The sequence below is a fragment of the Mustelus asterias genome, chromosome 11 (assembly GCF_964213995.1).
Source record: "Mustelus asterias chromosome 11, sMusAst1.hap1.1, whole genome shotgun sequence".
NCBI classification, from domain to species: Eukaryota; Metazoa; Chordata; class Chondrichthyes; order Carcharhiniformes; family Triakidae; genus Mustelus; species Mustelus asterias.
This window is the reverse complement of record NC_135811.1, coordinates 25273928-25287570: the sequence shown is the minus strand read 5'-3', so window position 1 is coordinate 25287570 and position 13643 is coordinate 25273928. Positions and strand designations below refer to the sequence as shown.

Below are 13643 nucleotides of genomic sequence, written 5' to 3'. Positions count from 1 at the left end.
AAAAGTTCTCATGTTGGTCCCCACACCTCTAAAGGGTGGGTGGGTGTACTCGGGTAAAGGGCCAGGGCGCCTCCACCAATCCGGGGGGGGGGGCGGGGGGCGGCTGTTCTGTGGGAGCACCCAGGGTCCTGGGGCCACCAGGTATCTAATCACCCGGCTCCAACTGCAGCGTCCCAACATGCGCAATAAATGGTTGCCAGGTCTTATAGAACCTAGCAGTGGACCCATGTAACGTGCACCTCATCTTCTCCAGCTTAAATGGTATCTACCACCTCCTTCACCCACTGTGAGTGCGTCGGGGGTGCACTTGATTTCCACCTAAACAGGATTAGTCGTCTTGCCAGGAGTGTAGCAAAAGCTACAAAATGCGCTTGGAATTTCGGCAGCGGCGGATTTAAAGACACGACCCCAAACAGGGCAGTCGGGGGGGGGGGGGGAGAAGAGCGGTGCACATATGTCCCGATCTAGCGTTGCTGCAATCATCTCAAATATCGATGTCCAGTGGTTATACAGTGATGGGGCAAGCCCAGAACATATGTAAGAGGGTGTCTGGAGTTTGCCGGCACCATTCACAAATGGGGTTTGTGCCTGGGTACATTCTAGAGAGTCTAACCCTGGTTAGATATGCTCTGTGAAGGAGTTTACATTGTATCACACCCAGCTTGGACATTGAGGAGGAGTGTACTTGATGCAGCACCATGTCCCAATCCTTCTCCGAGAACTCCTCCCCCAGATCTCGTTCCCACAAAGATTTAACCACTGATAGAGTTTTGTTGGGACAGAATTTGAGAATAAAGAATTAGTGCTTTAATCTTGAGATACATTCCATGTTCTTGAGAGTCTGCATTTTGATTATTTCTGAAAAAGGTATCAAATGCCACAAGTACGAACCCTCCCCCGTACAAAATTAACTAGTACTAATGCATCGAATGGATTTTCACTTTGCACTGTTTTCCATTATAGCACCCAAACCACAACCCCATCGGGAAGTTACAGCCAGACCTGCACCCCGATCAACTGCCCCCTCTCCTACCAATGTGCGCTTTCAGTGTGGAATACCAGAGGTTGCAGTAATCACAGGAAAAATCTTAGGTGGCAGAAGGACAGTACCAGGAAAATATCCGTGGCAGGTATCTCTCCAGCTGAAAAACCGCATTGGACTTTATAAATCAGGACATCTGTGTGGAGGAACATTGATTAGACCATGCTGGGTTCTCACTGCTGCCCACTGCATTGTCTCACAGTAGGTATTAAGCATGTTTATATATTGCCTTGAGTTGTCTTCTTATTTCAGAGATTCACTTCCACTGCAGTGCCTTTCTCCATTTTGTAATTTATCTGTTATGTCTTTACTTTCTCTTGCAGTTACCTACCTCATTTACGGTCATTTCTTAGCAATACTGGAGTAAACACTTTCATTATAAAATCATTTTAATTAAGTAGTTTTACCCCTCTGCAATGCCTGCTTGGGGCTTCCCACATTGAAAGTCCAGGCACTTCTTGTTCATTATGTTCCACTCATTATTGATCAGAAACTACTGGGCAACATAAGTCTGAATTGATAGCTAGCGGAGGGAATGACAGGAAAATAGTTATTTTCAGTCAGGTTCTTGTAGTAACTGGAGGTGACTTGATGTGGCTCCAACAGCAAAGGGTTTATTAAACTAATATGACTATGCACAAGATAAGGGTCTGACAGAATACATGCATACTGTCTTCTCCGCCCCAGCTCCAGCTGAAGGTTCTCACCACCCTAGGACACACAACCTCACTCCTGATTGGCCCGACTTCCTGTGCGATCCAGCCCGATCACATGGCCCGCAAAGGATCTTCCCCTTAAAGGAGACACGTCAACAGATTCCATCCCCCCTTAACTCTTGAATCCACCCATGAGTGAAAACAAAAGGGAAACAACATTATACATGGATGCATAAACATAATTAGGGAGACCCAAGGAAAATTCATTCACAAATTCAATCGGTCCGGAGACTCTTCCAGAATGCCTTAACTCAATACAGAGTCCCTCAGCAAGCAATGGATCCAGTCCAGCTGAAGAGAGAGGCAAACTCATCAGGTCAGGGTTGATGTCTTCCCCGGTGGCTTCTTCCTCCTCAGCTTGTGGAAGCTGGAAGCTGCCTATGCTCAACAAGTATTCCTGCTTCCATTTCTGGTATATTTGAGTTACCATAGCAGGGCACACCTGGTGGTCCCCTAGATCGGGCCCAGCTCTCCCCTTCAAATGATCTACATTGTTTTTAGAAGGCGACTTTGTACTTCCAATACACAGTGCATAGTTCAGGAATTGAACACGCTCTGTGAGAACAAAAATCTCCTGATCCCAGTCTTAAATTTACCGTATACTCTCAGGAACCTCTGCCCCTCCCCCTCTTAATCTACTCCCATATTTAACTGATCTCATCAGTGTTACCAATTCGAACTTCTGCCTCACAACTGAGAGAAAAATTCAGCGGATGCTTTAATTATCAAGATTAAACTAGTGTTTGTCTGAAGAAAAATGCTGGGAGTAATTTTCAGCTTCATCGCTTGAGAGGTTAATTGTGGAGTAGCTTTGAAAATGATTTTTATTTCCATTTTTAAGTTTTTTAAACTTTTATTTTGGAATTAAAGTTTCGGTTATTGAGAAAACAATCAACGCTGAAAGTTTTATCAGGAACCATTTGGTGTGATTTCTAAGGAAATTATTGCAATGTGTATTATTCCATTTTCCTACTCCCTTCTGATGCCGCTACAACAGGATTTCACAATTCCAACTGTCTGCTCAATAATGATGAGAGTAGATCCAAGTCCTTTGTTGCAGCTGTTGCACACAATTGGTTACTCAAGTGGGGTCCGCAGCCATGGTTGCATGGTGTTTTCCTAGTCTCCAAGCAACACTGTTGTTCTGTCTGAATAATATGGTTGGAATGATCTGACAGGGACATACATGTCAGAAGGTACGACAGCTCAAACTTGCAAAGACATCTCACAATGCCGTGCACAAGAGTAGCGGATAATGACAGGAAATTGGGGGCACTTTGGTAATGGGATTCCCACAAGAGCAGGTTGATGTGGTAGGATTCAATCAACTATGCACCCAACATACTGAATTTAATTCATTACAGATTTTCAAACAGGGAAGAATATGATCCATATCATAAATGTGATCTACGAAGACAAGTGTCATCACAGATTAACTGCTTTAATCCTTATATGGGCTACATGAATCTCTGAGCTCCATGGTGACCCACTTAACACAAATCACAAATGTGCTGTTGGAGTTATACATTCAAGTGAGGCTCCCTTGGCTGCATTGATTGATAAAGTATTCATCCAAGTTACCTCTTAGCTTAGTGAGTTTGGTAGTCTAAAGAGGCATTTGCAATATGAAACTTTAAGCTTTTTTATTGATACAGGCTTAATGTTTAATTAATTATTAATTAGGATGTCTGATTCTGATTTTGGTCTGCCTTTATCATTGTGCTGCCTTTTGCTCGGAATGTGCATCTTACATTATTTTGGGATCATTTTAGTTAGGAACATTCTCCATTCTTTTAAACCAACACATAGGGCACAGCCTCGAGACTTCCGCATACAGCTTGGCAAACAAGACTTACAAAGGGAGGAATCGCATGAACAGAATTTTGATGTTGAAAGTATGATAGTCCATGAAAATTATCATGAGAGCTCTGTGGGATTATACAATGATATTGGTAAGCAACGCAATATACTTAACATTCAAGTTCGCAATCCCTGGGCTGAATTTTACTGCGGGCTTCGAGGCCCCAATATCAGGGTGAGGAACAGGTCCTGAGCCCACACTTGCCAACAGCACGACCGGCTCACAGCGTGTACCACAGGTGGTCTCCTAATTGGCTCCTAATTAGCCACCTGTGGGCCTGCATCTAATTAAGGATGGTAGGCTGTCTGGTGCTGCCAACCCAACCGGAGGGTCAGCAGCTCTGTAACCTTAGGAGTGGCCCCGGGGAGGTGGATGTTGATGCTGAAGTATGCTGGTGACCTCAAGCCTCCAATGGGTAAGATGAAAAAAAATAAAAGATTCAGGAGGCTGAGGTGAAATGGCCCTGTAGTGATTGCCACAGGGGCTGGCCTTCCATGCCTTTTTTAAAAATAAATTTTATTCCAGAAAACCAAATTCAAATTGAATCCAATTCGTGGACCCCACGCGAGGGACAAACAAGATCCAAGCTGACAGGATGAGGCGTTGGCATCCCCTCCCGAGATGGCTTTGAAAAATTGCGTGAGGTAAAGCCTCGGCTTAACCTCATTGGCTACTCTGATCCTTCACTCTATCCTCTCAACCAGCAATAATAATAGGGCCTTTAATTATGCAAATCAGCTGTCTGCCACCTGGGAGCAGACAAAATTCCCCAGTGGTGGGACTGAATCAGTAAACCCTCCCAAAATGGCTGCTCCGCATTCCACCGCCCCTCCCCCCCCCCCCCCCCCCCACCCCCACCCCCGCCTTAATCTGTCACCCATGGACTGGTAAAAGCCTGGCCTTCAGTTTTGATAGCCTTTAGGTGTCACAGCAAATTCTAACGTAAATCAACATTTCCATTCCAGCTTTGGTCAGAATTAAAAAAGTCAATGGCCACTGTGCCCAGGAAACGAAGTATGTAAAAACTGCATGCTTACCAGAGACCGATTTCCAGCCTGGCACTATGTGTCACATTTCAGGATGGGGTCAGACTGAAACAGGTGCTGTATCCAGTATTTTGGATTTTTAAAAAAATATTTTTTTTCCTCAAAATTGAAGCACTTGTTACATTGTGTGTGGCCAAACTGTAATGTCGTTTTCTGTTCATTGATGATTGTACAGAGGCATCATCCAATCAGTTATTGCGTACAAACGTGAGACTGATACCTGACCAACGCTGTAGGGACCCTCGATCATATGGATCCACTGTCAACGACAGCATGTTTTGTGCAGGAAACCTAGACGGAAGTGTGGATTCATGTCAGGTTTGCAATAACAATTCTTTGGATTGTGGAACTTGTTTCCACTGTTTTCGATGATTTGTGACTGAGGTCAAATTCATTTTGGCAGTTTAACACATAGCTGGAGAAATGACACTAGAGGAAGGGATTGAGATTTCCGAGAAACTGGGTCCAGCTGGGAGGGGACGGATGGACCTGTTGAAGATGACGGATTACACCTCAACCATGCTGGGACTAAAATCCTCGTGGGGCGGTTAATTAATGCTGTGAGGGAGGGTTTGAACTAATTTGCAGAGTTGGAAATATTAGAGGGGAGAGGTGAGAGGTGCAGAGGATTGGAAGAGACAAATAATAAGGAACTGTTCAAATATAGAAGGACTCAGAAGGAAACTGCTAGGCAGTTTAACATGAATTTGGAAGTTCGTAGCAGGGTAAGTGAGGCTGATGAGCTACAGGACAAGTCAATAGAGACCTGCCTCTGGGATTTCCAAGTGAGAGTAAGAGGTTCTGGTCCTGTTAAGCTGTGGAAAGCATGTTTCTTGTAAATGGGGTCCTCATCTGTCTGACAGGTTCGGCTCCCTCTCAGTTCGGGAACAGTTCAGACGAGGTTGTAATTCAGGCACAGGTATGGTTCCTACTGCTAGAGTAAAGGTGGAGAGTTAATGAGGCAAGACTGTTATTGTGCAACTTGGCTTGTAAGGTCAGGGGCTAATTAAGGATGGCAAGAAGAGATCAGAGGCAGAGGGGTGGAGCCAGGGCAGGTGTCAGATCATGATGGGGGATGTTGATGATCATGAGAGGTTCCGATTGTCAGGACGGATCAGTGATCATGGAGTGGTGTCCAATCATGGGAGCACCCAATCACAGGAGCACGTCCAATCACAGGAAAAGAAGCATGTCAGTTTCGGGGAAGGTGGGAGGAAGCCATCCTGCTCCTCCTGGCCCACAAACAGTGCTGCAAAAGCACTTGCCTCTTGTTAGGTGTTGGGTTTCCTGAGGCCTGGGACATTCAATCAGCCAGGTTAAACCTGAAAAGTGGATAGTCAGGAGCATTTTCCCAGGGTGGAAGAGTCAATTACTAGGGGGCATAGTTTTAAGGTGCGAGGTGCAAGGTTTAAAGGAGATGTACGAGGCAGATTTTTTACACAGAGAGTAGTGGGTGCCTTGTTGCCGGGGGAGGTAGTGGAAGCGGATATGGTAGTGACTTTTAAGGGGCGTCTTGACAAGTACATGAATAGGATGGGAATAGAGGGATATGGTCCCTGGAAGGGTAGGGGGTTTTAGTTAAGTCGGGCAACATGGTTGGTGCAGGCTTGGAGGGCCGAAGGGCCTGTTCCTGTGCTGTAATTTTCATTGTTCTTTGAAATAGACATAAAATATGAGGCAAGCAGCCTCACTTCAATATTTCAATGAGTAGTCGACATCCTGGTTTGACGCCCCTGTTACCCCCCACCATCATGAGCTGAAGGTGATTTGGGTTCAGGTTTGAGATTTTAACATATTTACCTTCACCATTGCAAACCTACTTCTTTCCAATGGTTAAAATCCCCCTGGCACTCTTGGTCACAATGTGTTCAGGAAAAATAGGGAAGGGGGAAAAGGGTCTGGTCACAAAATTGATCACAAAAAGCTATTAGAGCACTGGAAAGGGGTGATATATAGTTGAGGGGTAAAACAGAATTTGTTTGGTTAGAATTAAAGAACAATAGAGGGTCTATCATTCAAGGGGGTGTATAATATAGGTCACCATGTAGCAGGAAGAAGTTAGAGAAGAAAGTTTTCAGGAAAATTACAGAAAGATGCAAGAACTGTAGAGCAATGATAGTGGAAGGCTTCAGTTCTTCTAATTAAGATTGGATTATCCTAGTGTAAAGGACGTAAAGGAGGAGGAATTCTTAAAGTGTGTTCAAAAAAACTTTCTTGATCACTATGTTCCTAGCCCAACACAGAAGAAAACAGTATTGGTTCTAGATCTGGGGAATGAAGTGGATTAAGTGGAGTATGTTTCAATGGGGGAACATTTGGGGAAGCGTGATCATAATATTAAGTGAAGATTAATTATGAAAATGAAGTAAAATAATCAAAAATAAGACATTGAACATTGTAATTGCAGTGAGTTAAAAATAAATGATCTGGCCCAGATTGATTGGAATCAAAAATTAGCAGGAGAAGCAATATTTGAATGATAGGAGGCCTTCAATGAAGGGATAATTGGGATACAAAGTGGATACATTGCCATAAGGGGAAAAGGAAGGGCACCCAAAGTTGTCTGGATAATTAAGATGCATAAAGTAAAATGCAATTGAAAAAGAAAACTTATGACAAATGTAATGTTGATAATGCATGATGAAACCAATTGAATACAGAAAGTACACAGGCAATCTTAAAAAAAGCTTAAGAAAATAAAATAGAGATTATGGAAATAATTTAACAGCTAACATAAAAAGGAACCCAAAAGCCTTCAATGGTCATATAAATTGTAGAAGAGTAGTCAAAGAAATGATGGACCAGATGGTGTAAAAAGATCTTCTTGAGGAGGCAAAAGTAATAACTGAGGTATTAAATTAATACTTTGCATTTGATCTTTAATAGATAAGGAGATTTTACCAATGCAGCAGTAAAGGAGAATTGATACTGGATAGGATAAAAAAATAGGTGAAGGCACAAATTGATTGATTTTCTCCTTTAATGTTGTATAGCTTTATGATTCTATATGAACAAGCATCATTCAGTGGAAGGGTACAACGTCCCTATGAAACTAAACTTCTTTTCACAGTCAGAGGTTTGAATGGATGTTCTAAAGTTGCATATCTTTATTTCATGCTTAGGGTGATTCTGGTGGACCATTGACTTGTATAAAAGAAGGACGTTACCAAATCTACGGGATAGTGAGCTGGGGTGATCGCTGTGGAGTGAAGAATAAACCTGGTGTCTATGTCCGTGTCACCAAATTTCTTAAATGGATTCGAACACGAGCCACTTAAGTGCAGCGGTTGAACATACGGGATTGTTGTGGAATATAAAAAGATGCTTGACAGTACTATTTAACACATCCATTATTTCTAGAATGCACATTAAGGATATGCAAATATGTTATTACCTCAGTTTTAGTGACAATGGGATCACATCTACCACCTTAATAACAATTTTGATTATGATTATCATTGATTTTGTATTCCTGTAATACCATTTTTCCATAAAGTGGGAAGTATAACTGTGTCGCAGTCTGAGTGATTGCATGTGTAAAGTGCCTTTGGTGCTGAACTTCCATGGTGATAACTCTAACTCACAGGCTGAATGCCAGTCTTGTTGCTTCTTATTTTAATTAACAAATCAGAATGGCAGGTTTCCTTAGATGGAACGATATCCTTGTAATTTGTGTACAATTTGAGTGTATATAATTGATTAAATACAACTCTGTTTTGCTGATCCTCAAATGAGTCCCTTATAAATTATTTCAATGCTGAATCTTGGCAGCATTAGTCAAACACCTTGGTTATCATAGATGACAATCAATAGATCAGAGACTGTAAGCATCTGGAACATAAGGTTCTTGGTTCAAAATTTAGCTTTCAGGTCGGTTGGCTTAAAAATACATGTTAATTATAATTCCCTCAGCCTTGGCACATCTTGTGGTTTGCATGATCAACAGATTTGGTAAGCTACAAATTTTTATAGGACCTGGAAGTTTAAATTACCGAAGCGTATGCGGATTATTTAAGTCACAATGCAATAATGTAACAGGGAGTAACTTTGACTTTGGGTGATAATGTAAAACAGAAGATATTGATTCAGCCTCCTGTTACACAGCTCTCCTCATTTGCATTTCCATTGAGTTTAGTGGAAGAGTTGGTCCATGTGGTTGGGCAAGACTCAAAAGGCCAGATAGGACCTTTGTGCCATGGTTGGCCAGTGTTTGCGTTTGCCATTCAACGTGTCAGGAACATCAAGGAATCCCCTTTTCAAGAGGTAGGGCACAATCTTACCGGCCTTTCACGCCATGTTCCCGCTGGAATGAGGATGCAGCACCCCGCCAAACCTTGGAAAAATCCCACCCACGTGAACGGTGATAACATTCTGGTAGTAAAGTTTCATCTGTGCTGTCCAGCTGGTGAACTGATGGAACAGATTATCTGCCACTTATAGAACTTGTTCCATTTTCTACTGCTATCAATAGACTATCAGTCAGGTGGATTCTATACAGGGTAGGCGATACCCTCTGTTAGGTTACCTTCGAAGTGATGAAGGTGAAAAATATGTCCCTCCTAGTCTTTGACAGCTTTATTTATTTACGGGAATGCTCCATAAATAGGACATGAAATGGAGGTACACAATTTTTGATTCCATTGCCTTCAAATATTGGAGAGATACTTTACAAAGTTCACCAAAGTCTGTGGAAGAAAGAGTTAAATGGTTGGTCTAATCTACATCTTGGTGACAAGTGGAAATTGTATTAAATGGAATTAAGATAGTTAAATGCCAGTCAACACTGGTGCAACACTATTTTATACTCTTCAGCATTTTTACCATAATTAGAAGAAGGGAGAACTATGGGGGTAATCTTACCAGAATTTGGCAAAGTGTCAGTTCTGGCACTGTGAAGCTCTACAGCTCCACTGGCCAGCTTTCTCTCCAGATTTTGAGCCCCTTAGTCTGATAAACAAAAAAAGTGGGCATGGCTTATGCCGTCACACTGGTGATACGGGGACTCTTACAACTGGGCACAGGCTCCACCGAGATCAGGGCGCCATCTTTAAAGGGTGGCCTGATTGGACTACAAAACTTACTAATCCCCGCTCCACTTTCCTCGCTATCCCACCCTACAACTCCCCCCCCCAACTCACCGATCTCAACACATTCATCACCAGCATCCTCATTGCACCCTACCACTCTCCCCTCCACGATCATGGCCAGCATCCCCATTCCCTTCCTCATCCCTGCCCCTTCCCCCCCCCCAACATACCAGCATTCACATCCTCCCTCAGTGCCCATTCCCCCCACACCACTAATAGATGAGCCCCTGCCACCCCCCTCCAATGAAGCTCCCTCTAGGATATGCCCCCAGCACTTCCCCGGTACAGGATGGCACTGCCAAGGGACATTGCCAGGGCACTGCCTGTATATGTCCCTCTCTCCCAGGGGTTTATAGTGACCTTTGCGCCCCCAGAGAGATGCTCCTGACAGGTTCACGTTTAGGCACACCTATTGTAAACCTTACCGACATAACGTCACAACAGTGAGACATGAAAAGTTACTGAGGGGGGATAATTTGACAAGGGGGGTGGGTAAATAGGTGTAAATTTATTTAAGTGTATTCAAATCAGTTTCACACCTATTATGGGCATTGTGAGACGGGGCAAAATCAAAGGTGGCGAGTCTGGGTTCAAGAATCCCCCCATACCTGTTAATGGAAATTTAGCCTAAGGGCAGGATTTTCCGGTCATGCTATCCCCAAGACCAGAAAATCCCGCCTGATGCCAATAGACCTTTGCATGGTCTGTGTCCTGCCACCACGATTCCTATGATGGGTGGGACGGGAAAATTCCATCCTAAGAGTTTGAGTAGTAGAAGACATATTTATCCAAAAATACATAATTTTATCCTTTTCCAACTATTCTGGCAAAACAGTTTCTGTCAACTCTGTGGAAAAGACTCAAAGCAAAGACATTTTAATGCATGCAAAAAAGTTTTCCCAGAAATGTACACAATGCTGTAATTGTGAACACCATTTGTGAGCCTTTATCTCAATTCTTGTTATTGTAGGTAAGGTATAAACATAAATACTCAGAGCCAGGGTTGTTACACCATCTGATGTTGCTTCTGAAGTGTCAGCCCATGGCAAATCAGTTCACAGCTCATCCACTTCTCCTTTTGAAACCTCACAGAAAGAGATTACCAGACACAAGGCCGTATTTTACGACCTCGCTTGGGCGAGGCTTGTAAAATCCCGCCTGAGGCCAACGGAGAATGCGAGCCGCGCCCGCCCCGATTCCAGGGCAGGCGTGGCGGTAAAATTCAATGAATTGGGCTGTGATTCTTTGGAAGAGAATACAGACTCATACCTGTGACAACCCGCAGCTTGGTTAGAGTGACAGGCCAAAGTATGTTTGAATTTGTGCGGTACCACATCATTCGCTCAGTTCTGCTGGAATAGGCTAGAACTGCAGCCATCATTACATTTCAGCATTTAATTTGAAGAGTTTTTTTTGCTTTGCTGTTATAAGGTGCAGTGTTAATACTGATTATTGTATCCTTTGCTTTAACAACAAAACCTACATTCTGTCATTTTATGTTCAATGAACCAAATCTAAAGCTGCGGCACTCTAATTCTGGGATTTCCTTATTAGGCCTTTGTTTATTAGAAACATAGAAAAACTACAGCACAGAAAGGCCCTTCGGCCCACAAGTTGTGCCAAACACATCCCTACCTTCTAGACCTACCTATAACCATCCATCCTATTACGCTCCATGTACTCATCCAGGAGTCTCTTAAAAGACCCTATTGAGTTTGCCTCCACCACCGCTGACAGCAGCCGATTCCACTCGCCCACCACCCTCTGTGTGAAAAACTTACCCCTAACATCTCCCCTGTACCTACCCCCCAGCACCCTAAACCTGTGTCCTCTCGTAGCAGACATTTCCACCCTGGGAAAAAGCCTCTGAGAGTCCACCCGATCTATGCCTCTCAACATCTTATACACCTCTATTAGGACTCCTCTCATCCTTCATCTCTCCAAGGAGAAAAGACCGAGCTCCCTCAGCCTATCCTCATAAGGCATGCCACTCAATCCAGGCAACATCCTTGTAAATCTTCTCTGCATCCTTTCAATCTTTTCCACATCCTTCCTATAGTGAGGCGACCAGAACTGAGCACAGTACTCCAAGTGGGGTCTGATGAGGGTCTTATATAGCTGCATCATTATCCCCGGACTCCTAAATTCAATCCCTCGATTGATAAAGGCCAGCACACCATACGCCTTCTTAACCACCTCCTCCACCTACGGGGTCGATTTCAGAGTCCTATGGACCCGGACCCCAAGGTCCTTCTGATCCTCTACAGTACTAAGAGTCTTTCCCTTTATATTGTACTCCTTCATCCCATTTGACCTACCAAAATGGACCACGACGCATTTATCTGGGTTGAAGTCCATCTGCCACTTGTCCGCCCAGTCTTGCATCCTATCTATGTCCCTCTGTAACTTCTGACATCCCTCCAGACTATCCACAACCCCACCAATCTTCGTGTCATCGGCAAACATACCAACCCATCCCTCCGCTTCCTCATCCAGGTCATTTATGAAAATGACAAACAGCAAGGGTCCCAGAACAGATCCCTGGGGCACATCACTGGTGACCGATCTCCATTTAGAAAAAGACCCATCTATACCCACTCTCTGCCTCCTTTGGGCAAGCCAGTTCTGGATCCACCGGGCAGCAGCACCTTGGATCCCATGCCCTCTCACTTTTTCTAGAAGCCTTGCATGGGGGACCTTATCGAACGCCTTGCTAAAATCCATACAAACCATATCTACCGCCTTCCCTTCGTCAATGTGTTTAGTCACATTTTCGAAGAACTCCACCAGGCTCGTAAGGCACGATCTGCCCTTGACAAAGCCATGCTGAGTATTCTTGAGCATACTAAACCTCTCTAAATGCTCAGATATCCTGTCCCTCAGGATCTTCTCCATCAGTTTACCAACCACTGAGGTTAGACTCACCGGTCGGTAATTTCCTGGGCTATCCCTATTCCCCTTCTTGAAAATAGGAACCACATCCGCAATCCTCCAATCCTCCGGCACCTCTCCTGTCTCCATCGACGACGCAAAGATCATCGCCAGAAGCTCTGCAATCTCTTCCCTCACCTCCCACAGTAACCTGGGGTACATCCCATCCAGACCCGGCGACTTATCCATCTTGATGCCATTCAAAGATTCCAGCACAACCTCTTTCTTAAAGTCCACATACTCAATCCTTTCAGTCCACCGCACGCCCGCAGTACATCCACCAGGTCCTTCTCCTCTGTGAAAACCGAGGCAAAATACTCATTGAGCACCTCTGCCATTTCTACTGGTTCCGTACAGACTTTCCCGCCTTCACCTTTTATAGGCCCTATTCCGTCACGTCTCATCCTTTTACTCTTCATATATTTATAGAACACCTTAGGGTTCTCCTTAATCCGACCTGCCAGGGCCTTCTCGTGACCCCTTCTGGCTCTCCTAATTTCCTTCTTTAGTCCCTTCCTACAAGCCGTATACTCTTCTAAATCCCTATCTTCGCCAAGGTCTCTGAGCCTTTTGTACGCTTTCCTTTTCTTCTCGACTAGGTCCCGCACAGCTTTCGTGCACCACTGTTCCTTTAACCGACCAACACCTCACTGTCTGCTTGGAACGTTGTCCTGTAGAACTCTAGACAGACATTCCTTGAAAAACTGCCACCTCCTTCCAACTTACTCCTCTAATTTGCTGCCTAATGTCTTCATATTTCCCCTTACTCCATATAAACACTTTCCTAGCTTGCCTGATCCTCTCTTTTTCCAATGCAAGCCTAAAGGAGATAGAGTTATGATCGCTATCCCCAAAATGCTCTCCTACTGAGAGATCTGACACCTGTCCAGGTTCATTGGTCAGTATCAGATCAAGTACAGCCTCTCCTCTTGTAGGCTTGTCCACATGCTGTGTCAGGAA

At 44.1% G+C, this 13643-nt stretch overlaps 1 protein-coding gene across 1 annotated transcript in view; it reads left to right on the top strand.

The window, feature by feature from the left end:
* Positions 1-8390, top strand: part of LOC144500420 (factor VII-activating protease-like) — a 42959-nt gene extending 34569 nt beyond the window's left edge. The window contains exons 9-13 of the mRNA XM_078223279.1: positions 964-1243; positions 3568-3710; positions 4585-4719; positions 4841-4983; positions 7788-8390. Of these exons, the coding sequence (XP_078079405.1) occupies positions 964-1243; positions 3568-3710; positions 4585-4719; positions 4841-4983; positions 7788-7943 (857 nt within the window). The 3' untranslated portion in view covers positions 7944-8390. The remainder of the gene's footprint in view (positions 1-963; positions 1244-3567; positions 3711-4584; positions 4720-4840; positions 4984-7787) is intronic.
* Positions 8391-13643: the final 5253 nt, after the last annotated feature.